Source organism: Pyrus communis, chromosome 6 (genome assembly GCF_963583255.1).
Source record: "Pyrus communis chromosome 6, drPyrComm1.1, whole genome shotgun sequence".
NCBI lineage: Eukaryota > Viridiplantae > Streptophyta > Magnoliopsida > Rosales > Rosaceae > Pyrus > Pyrus communis.
The window spans coordinates 22,097,976-22,117,207 of NC_084808.1; the positions used below are offsets into that span (position 1 = coordinate 22,097,976).

The window sequence follows — 19,232 nt, forward strand, 5'->3', positions numbered from 1 at the left end:
GTGAAAGCTGTATTTTTTGGCCGATTTGATGGCAAGTCCATTTCGCAAGCAATAACGCGCCAAAGCTCTGCTATTTTATATTGTCTAATACTACCATCTATTTATTTAACCAAAAAAAAAAAAAAAATCCATGTATTTATTAAGAGGGAGGTGGTCTACCCTCCCATTTTCATACCCTTCTCATACCTTCCTGTGATTTGTGGTCACGGTTAAGCTACGTCAACATTTTATATTAATTTTTTTTATAAAAATAATAAAACAAAAGGTAATAGGAATATCAAATGTTGACGTGGCTTAACCGTGATCACACAAGCAGAAGGGCATGGGGAAAGTATGGAAATGTGAGGGCAGACAATCCACCTCCTATCAAGAGAAGATCCTTTGTCAACCAAAAACGCAGAAAAATACTATTATAACCCACTATAGGTTGCAAGTCTCCGCTCTCCCTTTACACGAATTTTACTTAGCTGATTGCTTGAGGCGTGACAATAATAATATGAAGGAAATCAAATGGTAACTTTAAGAATGTAAAACTAGAATTCATAATGTAAAATATTTCGCTATACTAAAAAAAAAAAAAAAAAACTTCATCCAAATGATAATTGAATAGCATGAAAGAAATAACACTAACTCCACAAAAAAGATATTTTATACCCACAAAATTTGTCTTAAAAAACTCTACTTGGAAATCAGAGCTCAAATCTACAATATTTGGACTTTGTTGTTGATTTTACGCTCTTCAATTCTATTTCTATATGTTCTACATTAATAGTGGATTCTGGCTTTTATTGCTAATTCCACGTTAGTAATTACTTAAAAATGATTTTTTTTTAATGTTTAATAGGTTTTGGGAAGCATGATGCGCTTAAGAAATACTACAGATGAATTCTTAGTTCAAAAAACTAGAATATGAGAATTACGAGAAGGAGATGACAAAATCATGTCTGTTTTGAAGTTAACTTTTGAAAAATTGAAATGACCATCTTTGAAACAATATATGTTTTGCATATTGCTTAATACTCTTTAAATATTTTGAGATTGAAAAGGATAGCTCGATCCAACTCTGGATGGCGGAATGATTGCTCCAATCTTCAAATAATTTAGAATTGGAGGATATGGGTAATGAATGTTCTAATGGGGAACTCTTTTTTTTCAAAGATGTTACAAAGGATATGGCTATAGCATTATTACCAAATGCAAGATGCACGATCTTATGTGCAGAACTAGTGTCACAATCCGATATAGGATATAACCTTTCCTTTCAACACAAGGCACAAACTCCTACAATCCACATGGAATTTCATCAGAAAGAAATGTTGGGAAAGTACGCTCCCTATTAACAAACGGTGAAAGGCTTACCTTCTTGTATCGAGCTTAAAGGCTTTACGGGTGTTGAATTTGTACAAGGCTAGGAGTTGCCAAGCTCAAATGGCGAGTTGAAACACTCGAGGCAGTTGAACATCTCGACGAACAAACACAATATAAAATTATAAATAAAATTTTATTAATTTAAAACAAAGAAATACTATGGAATCGTCAAAAAAGCTACAAAATTTGAAGAAAATACAGCTTGACTAATTAACTTGTTATTCTATGAGTTGCAAAACATCCTATTATAAAGGAAACTACAGCAAAACTTAATCTCCAACGGGTAAGAAATCATAAACTTAACGGGTGAAAAATCTTAATCTTTGACCTACAAGAAAAACCAATAAAAAGAACAATAATATTAAAACTAATTTTCCTACAGAGGTATCTACTATCTAGACGTTTCAGAAACAAAGATCAAATCACTCCCCAGGTCTGTTGGCAACCTCTATAACCTACAGACTTTAAGAATGTGTGATACACGCAACCTTAATTAAAACGTTTCGAAAAGGAATTATATAATTTGATCAGCTTGAGTCATGTTTATTTTGATGAGTATGCGGAAGTTCCATTTGGGATGAGACGATTGACTCATGTGGGAAAATTACTTTCCTTAAATCTGGATAGGCGGAGGAGTCATAGAATTCACGAGCTGTACTGTGGCTTAAACCAATTGAAATGTCAACTAATTATTAGGTTGTTGGAATATGTGATAGACAAAGAAATCAAATATGGTTGACATTTGAATCGAGTAGTTGTTTGAGAGATGGAAACGACTACTACAACGACGAAGATTGCTAGAAGGCCTCCAACCAAACCTAAGTCTGAAATTTCAAATATATACATATGTATGTATGTATGTATATCTGGCTACAATGGTGCTAAATTAGCACCATGGGTGTGTTGTGCCTTGGCTGATTATCTTCACCAACATACAAACCCACAGTTGAATAGTTTAAAATACAAGAAATAAAGACACCGAGAAATTTACGAGGTTCGGCAAAAACCTGCCTACGTCCTCGGAGAGATATTGCTCTTCACTATGAGAAAAACAGTACAAGTTACACATGAGTTAAATCGACATAACCCAATCCCATATCCCTTGTACACCCACTCACAGAATTTTCCCAAGAGCCTCACTCTACCCCAAGACTTTTTTCACAAGAGACCTTTCACTCTATCTCTCTTGATTTCTCTCACCCGTGCCCATGGTAGAGCTAAATGCTCTCACCATCTCTTTGGATGCTTTCCTTAATCCAAGCCTTCTCCCTCGGCAAGCATTTAAATAAAAATCAGCCCATTTTCTTCTCCTCCTTTCTTCCACCCGAAAGCCAAATAATTATGGCTTTGAAAAAGCCACAAAACAAGGAACAAATCAAGCCACAAAATAAGGAACAAATCAAGCCACAAAACAAGGAAACATAATCCTTATCATGATGTTCCCTCATCAATATTGTTTTGTTTCCAAGCCTAATTTGGCCACTATCCAACAGGGTGATGAGTGGTATGTTACCATTGAATTTGAAAAAGATTAATTCAGTTATACAATTTATGGGAACCTGAGGAAGTTCCAGTGCTTGGCCATTTACCTCATCTCAGACATGTTGTGTTTCAGGATATATATGCCTAAGCTTAATTGTGTGGGAGCTGAGTTTTATGGCTATAACCATGTTAACAATGAGGGTACAACGAGGAGGGCGGCTTTGGCTTCGACCGTTCCAGCAGTGAAAAACTTAAAGATTATTGATTGCCGAGCTCTAAGTAGTTGCGGCGTTTCCATGCATGCCTCGAAGAGTTGAACTGAGAAATGCTCCCACTCATGCTTTTCCATCTCTGAGCCAGAAGTTGATGTTATGTTCTATCAATGACTGAAGGGCTTCGCTTGTCTGCCAGTAGGGGCTACTGAAAAAAAAAAAAAAAAAAACCCCTAATCTTCGGTCACTGATCATTAGTTGTTGTGAAATGTACCAGATGGGCTAGGGCTAGAAGCGGTTGCGTTTTCACGTTTGTTTGTTTGTTTGGCAATATCAAAGACATTCTAGCGTCATGGACCAGCAACTTTAGCTGCTTAATTAATTTGGGAGTTTTAACGAAACACTCTTGATATTGTTCACTTTTAACGAGAATGACATTTTTACTCTAAAAAGTCACTCCTGATACTATTCACTAACAACATTTTTTTGTCATTGTGATTAAAACTCAAACTTTTCAAGCTATTTTCATTAGTTTTGCTTAATTTAAACACGTTGTTTTCACAATGTTTTCGGAATAACACTACGTAAGACAGAGATTTTCATCTTTCACTCCTTAAATCTCACATTAATAGTTTGATTACTAGTACAACTAATGCAACCGAAGGTCATTCTGTAAATGTCATCATTTTCCTTGCAATGGAAAACCAAGGCAAACATTAATTACAAATTATTTACGCATTTTGTGTCATGTTAACATTTAGTAAATTCTTTGACCAACTTAGCAAAGGGATGTGTAATCCTCTGTCAAATTTCTTACCAACAAGACTATACCAGACTTCTAATCTGAACCGTCCAACAAAATTTAATGGCTTTAAACTTTGCACCTCAGATTAATTTCATTGACTCAAATTAAAAGTCTTGTATGGTATTGTTGAGAGAAAATCATGTTCCCATCTATAAGGGGTAATTTTTCCAAAGTGCAGTATACAATAAGTAAAAGAACATGAAACAATGTCTTTCTTTTTTCACTTGTATAACTATATAAAACCGCTTGAACACTCGCCAATTAAAAAAGTCTCTCACAAGAATGGAAATAGTATGAGTTGCTTTAAAAAGAAATTGGCATTGAAATCAAGAAACAGCTTTTCCTGAAAGGTAGTGTTAAAAAGGCCAAACTTTTCAATTAAAGTTTGTAAACCAAATGAAACGAACGGACCAACCAGGCCCTTATCAAGACAATGAGAAGTCATATGGTTATGTTAGTTGGCCTAACTCAGAAATAAAGCACAATCATAATAACTTTCTTTTGGTTTTCTAATATTAGAGATAAAAGAACGGACAAACGGTCACGGATGTTGGTCAACGGACACAAAACAAGAGTCAACAATGGAGAGTTGCAAAACATTTTAAAAGTTGAAAGGTGTTAGCCACTTAGTACTACGATTTAGTAGTATTCCTCTTCATTTATAAGTGAGAGGTCTTAGGTTCAAATCTCGCTAAAAGAGAATTTGAACCATATTATTGCTAGTCTATTGTGAGGCTAAGCCCACCTCTCCCCTAGTGTAGATAATATCGATTGTTCAAAATAAAAAGTGTTTTCCCTCACTTTCAAAATCAATCAATGTCGTCTCTGAAATTCACTATCCCACATCAATTTGGTCATTCCGTTAAGATTCCGTCAACTATTCTGTTAGTTTGTATGTGAGACCCACAAATCCAATGAAATGGCGACATGTGGATTACACAAAATAAGGGTATTTATCGCAAATGGTTCCTAAGATTGATCAAGTTCATCATTTTGGCTAAAGGAGAATTTGAACCATATTATTGCTAGTCAGTTGTGAGGCTAAGCCCACCCCTCCCCTAGTGTGGAAATATCGATTGTTCAAAGTAGAAAGTGTTTTTATCACAATTGATCCCTGAGATTGATCAAATTCATCATATGGTCCCTCACTTTCAAAATCAATCAATGTTGTCTCTGACATTCACTACCCCACATCAATTTGGTCATTCCATTAAGATTCCATCAATTCTTCTGTTAGTTTGTATGTGGGACCCACAAATCCAATGAAATGGTGACACGTGGATTACACAAAATAAGGGTATTTATCGCAAATGGTTCCTGACATTGATCCAACTCTTCATTTTGATCCCCGAGTTTCAAAAATCAATAAATTTGGTCCCTGACTTTCACTACCGTACATCAATGTAGTCCTTCCATTAAAATTTCATCAATATTTTTCGTTTGTGTGTTGATGTAGTCCTACTAATTCAATTATATGACTCCACGTGGATTAACTAGAATAAACTATTTTCTTTTAAGAGTAAACCAACAGACAAGTATTCCGCATTGACATTTTTCTAACATCCCACAACCCTAATTGGAAAAAATTCAATCTAAATTCAATAAAATCGAATCCAAATTCAATTCAAATTTGATAGGCCTATAACCAACTAGAGAGAATGATTAGGAGGCCAAGTACTTCAGTGGTGTCATGGTGCCTTCTTTTTCTTTTTTAGCATACTTGATGAAGATGACGATGACTTTTTTTTTTCTTTTAGTTTTGGTTTTTAGTTTCTTATTTTACTTTTAATTTTAAATCTTAAAAAAAATAGTTTTTTTTTTTTTTTTTTTTTTTTTTTTTATAATTAATCCACGTGGCGCTATATGATTGGATTAGTGGGACAAAAATATTGACGAAACTTTAACGGAATGATTAAATTGACGTGCGGTATTGCAAGTTAGGGATTAAATTTATTGATTTTTGAAACTCAAGGACCAAAATGAGGAGTTGCATCAATTCAGGGATCATTTGCGATAAAAACTCTTATTTTGTGTAATCCACGTGTCACAATTCCATTGGATTTGTGGGTCTCACATACAAACTAACAGAATAATTGACGGAAAGACCAAATTGATATGGTGTAGTGACTGTCACAGACAACATTGGTTGATTTTGAAAGTGAAAGACCAAAATGATGAGTTTGATCAATTTCAATGATCATTTGAGATAAAAACTCAAAAAAAAAAAAAAAACAAAAAATGTTAAAAGGTGTTATAACAACTGGCAAGTAGCCATTTACTATAGTGGTAGGAAGGTGTTGTGTACGATATGTTTAAACTACGTCCCTCTGACTAATTCAACATTTTCGCTCGACTCTAAAAAAATAAGGAATAAAATTGATTTTGTTAGATTTTGACGAAAGCTCACGAGTACGTCAAATTTGAAAGTCGGCATGCAGACAAACTGCTCAGCCATCTATTGACAATTCCCAACTGCCTGGATTTATGTCCTCTTCCATCTCTCTCCCTCTCACACTTTCCCTCGCTTACTTTCTCACTCTCTCTCTCTCTAGATATTTATTTAGAAATTGGAAAGCTGCGTTTGTGGTAGGACGTGGGAAGAACAACAGAGGAGGTGATTGGACTTAACTGGATAGATAATTTAGCTGAAAAAAGGGGGGGGGGGGGAGAGAGAGAGAGAGAGAGAGAGAGAATGGAATCATCGAGCGGGAATGGGAAAGGCATGGCAGAGGCATATGAGGAAGTGGAAGAAGAAGCAAACTTTGAGAGCGATGAGATAGAGAGAAACAAAGTGGGAATCATGAGAGCACTTGTGGAAAGAGAAGATCCCTCCTCCAAGGTTGGGATTTGGATTTGGAATTGGATCGCTCCTTCCACTCTCTCTCCCTTGCCTCTTTTTGCCTTTTTCTCCTTTCTTTTTGTTTATAATTCTTTTAGTGAAACTTCTTTTTCATGATTTTTATTTTTAATTTTTTATGAGACATTTTAATATACTCTAATTACGAGGACAAAGTTTAAAATTTGGCTGTAAGAGTAGACATACTAGTCTGACTAAACTCATGTCAAGCTATTTGTAATGATTTTAAATTTGGTCATTCACTAATTCTAACAAGTACCTCTAGTGTTGGTTACTCAAGGAAAGTTCATAAACTTGTTACTTTATGCGATCTCAAATTAGTGTTTAATTTGAAGCTTTTGCTTTCTGTGTATTGAGATCGCCCTCATTGTTCATATTCTTCTCACATTTGCATAATGCTTGTGTGCTGGTATGCAGGATGTGGATGATTTCATGATTCGGAGATTTCTTCGGGCGCGTGATCTGGATATTGAGAAGGCTACTAACATGTTCCTCAAGTATCTGAGTTGGAAGAAGTCATTTGTGCCGAATGGCTCCATCTCGGAGTCAGAGATTCCAAGCCAACTTGCTCAGAACAAGCTGTTCATGCAAGGCGTGGACAAGACTGGACGCCCCATTGTCGTTGTGTATGGTGGGCGGCATAAGCAGACCACACCTGAAGAGTTCAAACGTACGTACTACTTTTTTGGGGACTCTGATAAGTTATGAGACCTGCATATGTTTTGGATTTGATATGAGATTCTGAGATATGAATTCAGTAAGTTATCGACATTTCCTTTTGCAGGTTTTGTAGTCTACACTCTTGATAAAATATGTTCCAGGTAACTCACACTTTGTTATGACAGCAGACTTTTGGTGGTTCAATCATTTTAGTATGATGGTTTTGATGAATTATCGATATCTTTGAATGAGCGCAGAACGATTGTATTGTGAAGTTAACGTCGTAAGAGTTGAGATGTGAACTGCAAATCTGCAATGTCATAGACTCATATGTAATATGTTATATTTATCTTTTCAGAATGCCAGCAGGAAAGGAAAAGTTTGCATGCATTGCGGATCTTGAAGGATGGGGCTATACCAATAGCGATGTTCGTGGATACATAGCAGCGCTGACGATCTTACAGGTTCAAATTCCTTGATCCATTGCATCAAACGAGATTATAAATAGTTTTCGATTATCAATTGGGTGAACGAATGCAATCAGAGCGTGCGTGTCCGTTCTGTTCAGTTGTGATTTTGTTTTTGCGTCTGCACTTTGTTGTCTTGGGCAGGACAGCTACCCGGAGAGGCTTGGCAAGTTATTTTTTGTCCATGTGCCCTACATATTCATGACTGCTTGGAAGATGGTTTACCCATTTATTGACAACAAAACCAAAAAGAAGGTAAACTACTTTGCAGCCCCTACCGTCATCTTTCTTTAACTTGCGGTCAATGGGGGAGTCAGGATACGAAGTGAAGACCTCTTCCAACGTTGGGAAAAGAAGTACCGCTAGACTAAGATGATGCTAACCTTGTTAATGTAGTTAAACTAGAAACGTTGAATATGTCATGAACCCGATAAGGAAAATAATTTGATGCACAAACCGCCAGACCCGGAGGCTCAAGGCGCATACTTTTTGTTTGTTCAACATTAGTTTATAACTAAATCATGGTAAACATTGCAGATCCTTTTCGTCAAAGACAAAAAACTGAACTCAACCCTGCTGAAGGATATCGACGAGAGCCAGCTCCCAGATGCATATGGAGGCAGACTGCCATTAGTTCCCATCCAGAACTGCTAGCTTCTTTTCTTTAACTAGAGGACCGGCCGAGTAATATTTTGATTACTCAAATGCAGCTCTTAGAAACATATGGCCGTAAACTCGAATTAGTTCCTATCTGAACCGAAGCGAAGACTCTGAAAAATTGTTCATGAGAAGTTGCTGTTGCCTTCTTCTGTTACACTACTTGTAAGCTATAATTAGAGATTACAGAAACTATCAAAGTCGGCATTCTTTCCCATTTATTTATCGGCCAATTGCGTTGTGAGTTTGATGAGTTACTTTAGCATGTGTCTGACTAACTTACAACGACGGTAAGTATGGATCTGTCTACGATACAATTTAATTGTGTAATCCTAGTCAACCATCAGAAAGCAAGCGTGCTCAAGCTTCAATTATTCGATTGAACTACACATGGTGAACAAAATTTAACTATATTATTCAGACATCGGAACTCCATCAAGAACCGGCAGTGATGCAAAATTCAAATGTGCAAATCATGACTAAAAGAAAGTAATAAGTATGCAAACATCAATTTCCCTGATGTAGATGAAGCTATGAATTATGAAACCTCATGCAAAATGATGCACCAGAAAGGAAAAAAAAAAAAAAAAAAACTGCCAGGCAATTCTCATCCGATGAGTAGCTTGTTCTCAGCCAAAAAACTGTAAGTGGGTACCTCTAGATTGAATGGTGCAGGCCCCTTGCGGATCCTGCCAGAAATGTCGTAGTGCGAACCATGGCATGGGCAGAACCAACCACCAAAATCACCAGCATTTGGCAAGGGGATGCACCCTAAGTGAGTGCAGACTCCGACAACAATAAGCCATTCTGGATTTGTAACTCTCTCTGCATCCTGTTGGGGATCACGAAGGGACTGAACATCTACACTGTTAGCCAACTTGATGTCATCTTCAGTTCTACGCCTAATGAAAACAGGCTTCCCTCTCCACTTCACAGTAACAGTAGTACCAGGCTCAATGCTGGACAGGTCAACCTCAAGGGAAGCAAGGGCAAGAACATCTTTGCTGGCAGACATGCTCAGTACAAACTTGAGGACGAGAAGCCGGATCAAGGAGGCATACACGAATCTGCCTCCTGTCAAGACGAAATAAGCAAATGCACGCTTGCTGGGGTCACCAGGTGGATACCTTTCATGGTTGTACTCATCGTACACAATTTTTGAAGAAGGATTCTTCAGAGCTGCCACAGTAGCTGGGACGTCTGAGAAAATACCAATATCATTTCCGGGAGCGAGGGCTTCAGAGGAAAATCCTGAAATGAAGAACCAACCATTCAGCAAACAAGTTCCATACACTATTGAATCTCATGCATATAATTTCAACAATACCATGTGAAGAAACATCACATTTCCCAATCTACACCTAAGGATAAATGCGCATCAGCATTCAGCAAGGCACTTTCCAATCAAATTACGGACTAAAGGCATTTAGCAAAAAACTACTATAGCTAGATTATAACAAAACAAAACGACCTTCCAGCCCCAGCCAGAGAGAGTGAGTACAAAGAATATGTAATATCTGTATAGTACAGAGACTGAATGCAAGTTAATGACTCTGAAAAGAAGACACATGGTTCATCATTCAACCCTTGGTTACAGCAGCAATCCCAAATATCGACCTACCTATCCGCATATCCAGACACTAACAATTCAATCCAGTCTAGGCGAAGCCCAAGTCTCAACATAATGGTATCAACTGAACTTGTGTAGACCATAATCCGTACACAAATGATATTCACTAAAACTAAAAGTTTCCAACAGCTTCTTTTCCAGAACCATAGCCGGGTACCAGACAATGCATATAAGCAAGCAAAGGGCTAACGAAACAGACTAATTTTTCTGTTAACGCAGACTCCTTTCAATCTCTGAATAAAGAAAGCGCAGCATTACAAAGAAGAGATTCAAACAAGAATTAATGCATATTCTGTTAAATCAAACACACCAATGTATTCAGCAATACAATCCCCAATCAAGTTTTGAAATGCACCAAAATCAATTGCAAAACATCGATTCAGAACGAGCACAAATGCTATGGGCTAACCAATCGATAAAAATCCCACGTATCCAATTAGAAATGTTACCCAATTCGATTTAATCAAAGATCGTACTTTGAAAACAAATGGATCGAAAACCAAAATTAGGACAGATTATTAGATTGAAAATGAAATGAATTAATAAATTATATAATTAGAGAAATGAAAATAACCTAACATTTATGAACCAATTTCGATTTCCAAATCTACAAAATAAGAGCCCTGATTGTACAGAACAAACATTAACACAACCGATTGAACAGAGTCAAAACCTAAATGCATCTGAAGAGGAAGAAGCCAGGGGTCTGACCTCTGACGAGAGATGGAATTTTGGAATTGAGGAAAAAGAGAGCGGGGGATCTGGAAGCGAAACCGGAGGAAGAGTCGTCGTTACTGTTGTTGGTAATGAAAAGCGGATGAGATCCGCTGGAGGCAAAGGCGGGGGCGGTCTGCGACGACGACCGCCACGCCGCAGCAGAAGATGACAGCCTTCTTCCCGCGACTCTCAGCATTTTCCTCTTCTTCTGTAATCGCTAGGTAGCAATGGCCTCAGCTTCTCCGGTCTCGAAGCCACCAACAAATCAAATTTCCTTCTTTTTTGGTTTTGCCAATAAAAAGCCTTATTTGACCCCACCAAAGTCCAAGTCGAGCATTATGTGGGCCAAAACGTCGTCGTCCCATAAACGACGGCGTAAAAAAACGTTATTTTATAAAGACAATTTGTTTAGGAAGTGATTTTATTTTTCTTTCCTTTGAAATTTTACATTCTAAATTTTTTATAATTAAAAAAATATATATGAAAAGCGTAAAATAAAAATTTTAAAATGCTAATAATAATTTTATTTTCATTTATGTTTTTTTTTAAACTGAAGAAAATAAAAAAAATTAAAAGACAAAAATGCCAGTTAACATTTTTATAAAATTAAAAGAACACGTGTGCAAAAATTATTTCTCGTTGCTTAGGTTTTTCGCGTTTTCACGAAATTATTCACTGACGGCTCTTGATTCTTCAATCCGAAACGACTTGCCCTAATGTAGATCTAAGTTGTACGATCAATCAGTTGATCAAGAAAATACAGAAATGTAAAACTCGTAGCATGTCAAATTCAGGTTTCATGAAACGGAAACAGAAAGCTGCCACACAATTTAAGAAGAAGCATCTCTTGGTTGTGCTTCAACAACCTCGTCGGCTTTGTATAGTAATAACATTTCCAACTCAACAAACCCTATTGTATGTTTTAGATCCTCGTCGCGTTAAATCCACCCGAAACCTACTCATCTGCAGATGCAGAAGAATGATGGGGGAATGTCTCCCACACATCAGCCCAACTCCTCACTCCCTCAGCCACATCCTTCACGACAGATGCTGCCTCTTTCACATCAACGCGGATTTGATCCTTGCTGTCCCTCTCTCTGAGCGTCACCGATGATGTTGAATCCACCGTGATTGCAAAAGGTACACCCAGTTCATCAGTTCGGGCATATCTTTTCCCAATCGAGGTACCTGATCAAATAAAAAAGTCAAAACGGTTAAAAACTCGAAACTGATTGCTAATCTACGTTTCACAATAACAGGTTAGGCTTCAACTACAACGAGGAATGAAGATACAAATCTGGGGTGCTCATCTTGCCTTTCTCCCATACGAGAATGCAACTCTGGCATTCCAGGGCGTACGAGTTTTCAAAAAATACACATGTCTGCAGAATAAGGGACTTACCACTTAACCCTACTACCAGTCTACCATAAACCGACTATCTAACTATTATGTCCGGGAACATCCCATTGAGAAGTATGGATGGATAAACATGCGCTAGAACTTATATTCCATATTTTACTTTGCAATTCAATACAGAAACCCTACATGCCAAAAAATTACAAACAGAGATAATTGACTTAGTTCCATACCTGTAATGTCAATTTTATGCGAGATTCCAGCAGCAGTCAATGACTTGGAGATTTCTTTAGCAACATCCTCATACTGATGGTTCTGAACCAGAGGAAAAACTGTGCACTTAATGGGTGCCACAAGTGGGGGGAAACCAAAAACATTCAACTGTTGATCAGCAGCTTTACTAGGCCTCGTGTAGTATGTGTGCTCAAAGAGGCAATATATAATTCGGCCGATACCAAAAGATGGTTCAATTACAGAAGGCGTGAATACTCTCTGGTGTTCTTTCTTTTTCTCCTTTGAAATTTTTACCATACTCTTCTTAATGGTTACATTCTTCCCCAGCGTGCAGACGTAAAACTCCACCTCCTCTTTAGACTCTAAATCAGCCTTCAATGCCATAGCTTCTTGTTCTTTCATGGCCTGAAATGAATAACTTCTATATTTAACAGAATTACGAGATGAAGAATCAGAAGAGAGTATTCTGTATTCACCTCCAACGCTTCAATTACATTCTTTTGGTTCCCTTTGAATGCAAGGCCGATCTCTTTCTTTACTGGAGCTATAACCAACACCTGAAATTACATAACAAGTAAAAAATGATACTGTTTTTCTTACAGGTGAAATTACTAATAACAACAATGGTCTACGTGATCTGCAGAAAACATTACCTCTACTTCTCTTGGTTCTGGATATTTTTCATGAGCCACAAGAGCTTCACCACTTTTCTCCTGTCATAAAAGAAAAGGAAAAGGAAAAACAATACTCCATGAACAGATAGCTTTCCATTAGTGTAAAGCCTTAGCATCACTTTATGTTGTATGGCTTCTCTCATGTCGGCATAACAGTTTCATAGATAAAACCCCAAGTTTTAAAATTCAGAACTAAATACCACTGGAGAAAAACACTATAAATGAAATCAAAAGTCAGTCAACACATTTTTACAATCATACTATCTCAGCATATTGATTAATAAAAAGTAGTCTGCAGTTAAGAGTTTCTTAAAAGAGATCTAATAAATCCTTACCGTATGAGCACGCAAGTCATATGCAGATCTATCAGCTATACCAACACACTCAATCCAGCCATAGGAACTCTCAATCTCAGCATCCCAGCAATCAGCAGCATAGTGAGCCATTTCATTTGCAAGGTGCTGACGGAACCTTAACCGTTTCTTGTCAATACCTAAACCGGTAAGGAAAAGATATACTCTTCCAATGAAGTAGCCCAACGTTTCATTGTTGACAATTCCCTAAATCGAGTGAAATTGAAGCAACGTTAAACTTCGATATAAAAACAAATTAAAAAAAAAAGGTAAAAATATCTGATGGAACCCAACCTTAGCAACTGCTTCACCCAAACGGATTGTCTTTGCAGATTCCCCTGACATTTGTAATTCCCTAGGGAACATCAAAAACTCCAACTCTGCAACCTCTGCAAACTTCGGGTGAGATTTGTCTTCAGGATCTACAAAATGCTCAATCTCAGCCAGTGTGAATTCCCGAACTCTCAGAAGGCCTTGGCGAGGAGATATCTGCAAATACATTAACTTGTTTAAGAATTGACTTTTTAACATAGCAGAAATAAAGAGTGAATAGTGTTGCACAAAATTCTCAGTACCACAACCATTTATAGACGATTAGACGTAATCATTTATCCGAAGGCCTGGCAAAATCAGGCATGATCTCAGTCTAAAATCATGAGGGAATGAATTATAACCTCGTTTCTAAAAGCCTGCCCAATTTGAGCTGCAGCAAATGGTAGCTTGTTGCCATTGTAATAATACAGATCCTTAAAATTCACAAATATGCCTTGTGCAGTTTCTGGACGCAAATACCTGCAGTACAACAAGGTAACACATGAAACAAGAAGAATTAAAGGGAAAAACCTCTCACAATCCATATCTATTGATTCTAGCATTATCGAAACATAAAAAAAAAAGTCGTTTCTGTGTCTATATGCTCACCCAGGAATCAAGCCAGATGGACCAATTGAAGTTTGAAACATCAGGTTGAAAGGATAAGGATCAGATAGAGGATTCTTCGTATCAGGGGCAGTAATACCAAACTCCTTAATCTTTGCACCTAGATCTTCAGGCGAGAGGTCATCTAGCACCGCAAGTATATGCTTAAGCTCCTTGGCCTTCTCTGCAGTAATGTTGAGATCCTTCTGAAGCTTATCGTTACAAAAATCTTTCAGCAAGTGATCCGCTCGGTAGCAAGTCCCAGTTTTCTCGTCCTTCACCATAAGATCAGTGAATTTGTCAACATGCCCAGATGCCTTGAGAACCACCTCAGGTGTGACACAGGGACAGTCAACTTCCAGCATGTTCTCCTCCAGAACAAAATGCTGCAAATCAAATTTAAAAAAAAAAATACCAAAAATCAATGATTATCCATTCCTTCCCCTCATTCGTAACGTTCTTCAGAATCCGAAAAGCTCGTTACCAATCTTAACAAGTAATTTGATAAAATAAATTACACATAGATTTAAAAATTAAAACCCATCCAGAATCCCACTAACAGATTATGAAATTAACAATAATCAGAGGCACAAATTCATACTTATAATTATATACTGATAATTTAAGTTCATGCACGTCAAAGAATTTAACAAAATTCAGCAGGAAATAATTTTAGTAGAGAAATGAAGTTAATCGAACCTGCCGCCAAAAAGCAAGTACGTTCGACTTGACGGCGCAACCGGGCGGGCCGTAGTCATACAGCCCTGCAACGCCACCGTAGATGTTAAAAGACTTGATGTAGAAGAGACGCCGTTCAAGCGTATTCGACACCGCCTGACGAAACGCCTCCCTGTTACCGGACCCTTCGCTGCTGCTCAATGTTGCCTGGAGGTCCTTCTCGATCGAAGCCTTCTCCAGCTTGAGCGAGTTCAGTGCCTCAATGGCGGCGTCGATTTCCGACTTGTCGGCTTTGCCGGCTTTAAGAGCCCGCACTTGGTTCCCCTGGTTCTCGACCTCCGACAGCTTGTCAGCGAGGGCCTTGCGGAGCGAGTCTTCCGGGGCGGCCATCGGCGGCGTGAAGTGGCGGATGATGGAGGGAGGCGGAGGCGAGTGGAGGAGCGGAGTGAAGCGATTGGAGCAGAAATAGTGACCAAAAGAAGCTGATGAGGTGATGAAAGCGGAGAATTTACGCATGCGAATTTTCGCCACTTGTGGGAAACTAAACCACTTGTTCTGGTTAGGGTTTTAAGGGACGGGTCAAGAAACGATGTCGTTTCGTGAAATTTTTGGACCCGTTGGTTCATATACTACAAAGCCCAGCAAGCGGCAAAGGTATGGACCGGGACCCGTGTTAAAAGTTCTATTTAAACCGTCTACACTTCAAATTCGGAAATTGACAACAAAATCCATGTTTACTATTTTAGTGACGATAATGCCCAGATGTAAAATTATTAAACCATTAACTTGGTAACCCTGACAAAATATGGTCAAATTGTTTTTTAAGTACTTTAGGGTTTATGCTAACAAAGAGAAAAATTACTATAGATCTATACTATTAAGTTATTAACTAAGGGATTGTGCTATTTAGTATTACGGTCTACTGTATTTTCTCACACTTATAAGTGGGATGTTTTATGACTGGTTTGCTATTACTAGAACTCTTTATAGAAACTGCTTCTGTTGTAGTTTGACAATAGATAGTGTTTGATAAATTATAACATATTTCGGATATAATCTTTATAATTTTACTTGCAAATCACCTCATTTTCTATTATTTTCTAACTTCTCAATTCAATTCTTTAAGTTCCTCCACATGCAAAGTGTTGCGTCCCGGATTTGGCACAAACTAAACCCGAGCAAGTGAGCGCCAGCTCCTTGTCTACGATCTTAGCGTCACTAGAAACTGAAGCGTGTTATTGCGCCTTGGAGCTGAACTTTCTTGCCAAGCTCTTTGTCCTCGACCACATTGCCATATGATCGTCAAAAGCTACGAACTTCAAGTAATTTCAGCTTACATTTGGACTTCTGAACTTTGTAGTTTAAACTAATAGAATAGTGCATTAGACGTAAGTAATATTTCGGTAACTGGGAACTCCACATTGAAAACCAACAGAATTCCAAATAACTTCAAAAGCAATCATCCAAATAACTTGCTTTGGAAGTAGTTACTTTTTACTCTTAAAAGTAACGTGAAGTGTCATATACTCGATTTAGTTTGGGCCAAATCTGGGGCGTGACAATGTGGCATATTTCTTTCAAGTTTGAGGTAATATATAGATAATGATGAGGAAAGCATATGATAGTGTTTAAGTGCATCCCGTTAATGACCAAGATATACTTGCCAAATAAGTTTGGAGGAAGAGGAAAATAGATAAGGCAGTTGGTCCACAATAATTTTCAAAACCGCATTCCAATGGAAAACGAATCCTGCACACAGATTTGGTCAGAGTTTATTTTAGAGCCCCTTGATAATTATAGAGCCCTTTGAAGGCCAAGAGGAAGCGGAAGATGTTTCTAGCTTTCCATTGTCGAAGTGAATGCATATAATCCTAACGCTACCTGTTTCACGAGGAGCAGGTTAACCGAGAACTAAAGTGTGTCATGGATAATCTCAAGGAGAAGGCTTCTCAGACAAACAATAACGAACTGCAAGTGCAGTAGAAAGAAACCTAAAACCGAATCGTAAGAGAAAGAAGTTCGGTTCATGAATCTGCAATGGTTCATCAGTAGTTGTACATATAAAATTAGCTGTTCCTTTCAATTGATATTACATAGTTGTTCCTTTCTATAGACTATACTAAACTGCCACTGTGGCTCGTATTTCTCTAATCGACATCCTGACGTAACTTTTGTTGCTCAAGCTTCTGAATCAAGGCCATCTTCTCGTCTTCAGGTAGAGAATTGAATGTAAAGACGGACTTGTCGCCAATGTCATCCTTGAAAGTGAAAAACAGTTTGTTACCAAATGCGATGAGCATAAGCTTGAACGATAACTGAAATAAGGGGCATTTTTCATTTTTATACAGTTAAGTCAACTGGAAAATTACCTTGATCGGTTGAGTGAACTTCCTTCCGGCAAAAATTACAAACAGGGCCATCCACAAACCGAGCAAAGAAAGTTTTGCTCCATCGTCCATCAGTCCACTCTGTGTTTAACATGAACTCCATTAGTTCCTAGACAGCAGAGGTTACAAAAGCTGCACATAGAAAGTCTAACACACGGTTTTAGTCCTATAGTATTCACAAAGTTCCACTTTCGTTCCTCTGTAGTTTGCACATTGTTCCAATCAACAAAGATCCGTCAACTTCTGTTTATTTCTTGCATGAAATCCGTCAAATTCAGACTGGAACAGTTTGCAAAGTACAGGGGAGGAGACAATGCAAGGGATCAATTTGAAAAGGGAAAGGGGATCAGTTTGAACAAGATATACCAAGTGCCCCAGAAGAACAGTAGGTATGATGAATGTGAGAATTCCAGCTTCCAACTTTCCATAGCAGAGACCTGTAACAAGCACTTAGTTTTAATATTACTTTGCCAAGACTCGAAAACAAGCGAGCAAGAAGGCAATACAAAGCATATCACCTCTCTAGACATGACGTTTGTTATTTATTAAGGGACGGATTACAGTGCCAATAAGTCGTTAACAAAATGTTATACATTATCGACATTGTTGATACAAAATCCCTCCTTTAACAAAAAAACGAGTGTCCTGCGCAAATAATCTATCGTATCTTACCTTCCTTGAAGACTAGTCCCGTGAGAGAAGCAAAGAGAGGACCAACAAACCAGATAGCGACGGGGTTATCCACAACATATTGCACCAAACCATCTCCAGCTGGTCTAGCCAAGCATGCATATGTTGCGAAAGACCCGGCAACACCAAGCCCCCAAAATGCTTGCAGAGTGCGCTTAATTTCAGTCACATAGATGTGAATCAGAAAAAGGGACAACCCCAATCCACCAGCTCCGATTGCGTAGACAAAATCGAGATTGTGTTTGACAATGTCAGTTAAGAAGAAACTATCAGGCAAAAATGCAGCAGAAGCTGCAACTACAAATGATGTAGCCGCAGTCACTAGTCCCGACCTGTACAAAATAACCTGCCACACCAATAAATGTTGAAGAATGTGAAAATGCTACAGTCCGAAACTTGACCGAATCAAATACAACTTATATTAAATGGTTACACTACTTGTATCGTATTGACGCATCAAGATTATGCTAGAAATAATCTCGATGTTGATTAGTATTGGGTCTAGTCATTAGTATTGGGCCACTAGACCGACTATGAAACTACCATGATAAACACCCAAAACAAAAAAACGGGTAGAAATAAAATTCTGGGTTTGACCGAAATGGGAACGAATTGCAGGCACTGCTTTAAACAAAAGCACTCACAAGCAGGAGTGTTTTTTACAGAAGCACTTAAAAATGGGCTCCAAGTGGTTGAGTACCTCTCTGACGTCGGTGGAGTCGACGGACCAAGGACCGTAAACTCCCTGATATACGGTTTCAGCCAACGAGGTCTGCGGCTGAGAGCTTTCTCCGACAGCTCTGCACCTGAAAGACTGAAGCCGAGCCGAAGCTTTATCTGCAGAAGAAGAAAGAAAAATCGGGGACATATTATTTGATGTGGTAAGCTTTACAGCAGGAGCAGGCGCAGGAGGAGGGACTACGGTTGCAGACAGACACAGCATTCTGGAACCCATTTTTGGGCAAATTAATGGAACGGGTTTGCTAATTTCAGTTATTTGATTACTTGATGGCATAAAAATCCCATTCGCTCTGTTCAGAACTTTCAGATGTGTGGCTGTCACAGATGCAGATGATGAAGGCTTTG

General features: G+C 38.1%; 4 protein-coding genes across 4 annotated transcripts; 1 reads left to right on the forward strand and 3 right to left on the reverse strand.

The window, feature by feature from the left end:
- The first annotated feature begins 6,476 nt into the window (after positions 1-6,476).
- On the forward strand, positions 6,477-8,806 carry LOC137737292 (sec14 cytosolic factor-like). The gene is made up of 6 exons (XM_068476735.1): positions 6,477-6,706; positions 7,142-7,394; positions 7,509-7,545; positions 7,743-7,848; positions 7,996-8,106; positions 8,389-8,806. The coding sequence occupies exons 1-6, from the start codon at positions 6,560-6,562 to the stop codon at positions 8,503-8,505; spliced, it is 771 nt and encodes a 256-aa protein (XP_068332836.1). The 5' UTR covers positions 6,477-6,559; the 3' UTR covers positions 8,506-8,806.
- Positions 8,807-8,889: 83 nt separating this feature from the next.
- On the reverse strand, positions 8,890-11,127 carry LOC137737291 (cytochrome b-c1 complex subunit Rieske-4, mitochondrial-like). The gene is made up of 2 exons (XM_068476734.1): positions 10,850-11,127; positions 8,890-9,759 (listed from the first exon to the last, which is right to left on the reverse strand). Exons 1-2 carry the CDS (start codon positions 11,049-11,051, stop codon positions 9,116-9,118), a joined length of 846 nt encoding a protein of 281 aa, XP_068332835.1. The 5' UTR covers positions 11,052-11,127; the 3' UTR covers positions 8,890-9,115.
- A 473-nt stretch (positions 11,128-11,600) lies between these two features.
- On the reverse strand, positions 11,601-15,613 carry LOC137736908 (glycine--tRNA ligase, mitochondrial 1-like). The gene is made up of 9 exons (XM_068476223.1): positions 15,091-15,613; positions 14,395-14,777; positions 14,148-14,265; positions 13,768-13,962; positions 13,456-13,680; positions 13,100-13,159; positions 12,923-13,003; positions 12,446-12,851; positions 11,601-12,043 (listed from the first exon to the last, which is right to left on the reverse strand). The coding sequence occupies exons 1-9, from the start codon at positions 15,583-15,585 to the stop codon at positions 11,811-11,813; spliced, it is 2,196 nt and encodes a 731-aa protein (XP_068332324.1). The 5' UTR covers positions 15,586-15,613; the 3' UTR covers positions 11,601-11,810.
- A 1,461-nt stretch (positions 15,614-17,074) lies between these two features.
- LOC137737080 (uncharacterized) lies at positions 17,075-19,228 on the reverse strand. Its single transcript, XM_068476442.1, has 5 exons — positions 18,847-19,228; positions 18,129-18,492; positions 17,823-17,893; positions 17,439-17,537; positions 17,075-17,327 (listed from the first exon to the last, which is right to left on the reverse strand). Exons 1-5 carry the CDS (start codon positions 19,159-19,161, stop codon positions 17,217-17,219), a joined length of 960 nt encoding a protein of 319 aa, XP_068332543.1. The 5' UTR covers positions 19,162-19,228; the 3' UTR covers positions 17,075-17,216.
- Positions 19,229-19,232: the final 4 nt, after the last annotated feature.

Bases quoted from the DNA above. Each gene is read 5' to 3' on its own strand.
- LOC137736908 (XM_068476223.1), bottom strand. From the start codon at position 15,585: ATGCGTAAATTCTCCGCTTTCATCACCTCATCAGCTTCTTTTGGTCAC. The intron at 14,778-15,090 runs GTTCGATTAACT...TTTGATTTGCAG, and splicing joins TACTTGCTTTTTGGCGGCAG to CATTTTGTTCTGGAGGAGAA. The intron at 12,044-12,445 runs GTATGGAACTAA...TTATTTGATCAG, and splicing joins GCATAAAATTGACATTACAG to GTACCTCGATTGGGAAAAGA.
- LOC137737291 (XM_068476734.1), bottom strand. From the start codon at position 11,051: ATGCTGAGAGTCGCGGGAAGAAGGCTGTCATCTTCTGCTGCGGCGTGG. The intron at 9,760-10,849 runs GTCAGACCCCTG...TCTTCATTTCAG, and splicing joins AATTCCATCTCTCGTCAGAG to GATTTTCCTCTGAAGCCCTC.
- LOC137737292 (XM_068476735.1), top strand. From the start codon at position 6,560: ATGGAATCATCGAGCGGGAATGGGAAAGGCATGGCAGAGGCATATGAG. The intron at 6,707-7,141 runs GTTGGGATTTGG...GCTGGTATGCAG, and splicing joins GAGAAGATCCCTCCTCCAAG to GATGTGGATGATTTCATGAT. The intron at 7,395-7,508 runs GTACGTACTACT...TTCCTTTTGCAG, and splicing joins CACACCTGAAGAGTTCAAAC to GTTTTGTAGTCTACACTCTT.
- LOC137737080 (XM_068476442.1), bottom strand. From the start codon at position 19,161: ATGCCATCAAGTAATCAAATAACTGAAATTAGCAAACCCGTTCCATTA. The intron at 18,493-18,846 runs GTACTCAACCAC...TTGGTGTGGCAG, and splicing joins ACTCCACCGACGTCAGAGAG to GTTATTTTGTACAGGTCGGG. The intron at 17,538-17,822 runs GTATATCTTGTT...TGTTAAACACAG, and splicing joins CTGTTCTTCTGGGGCACTTG to AGTGGACTGATGGACGATGG.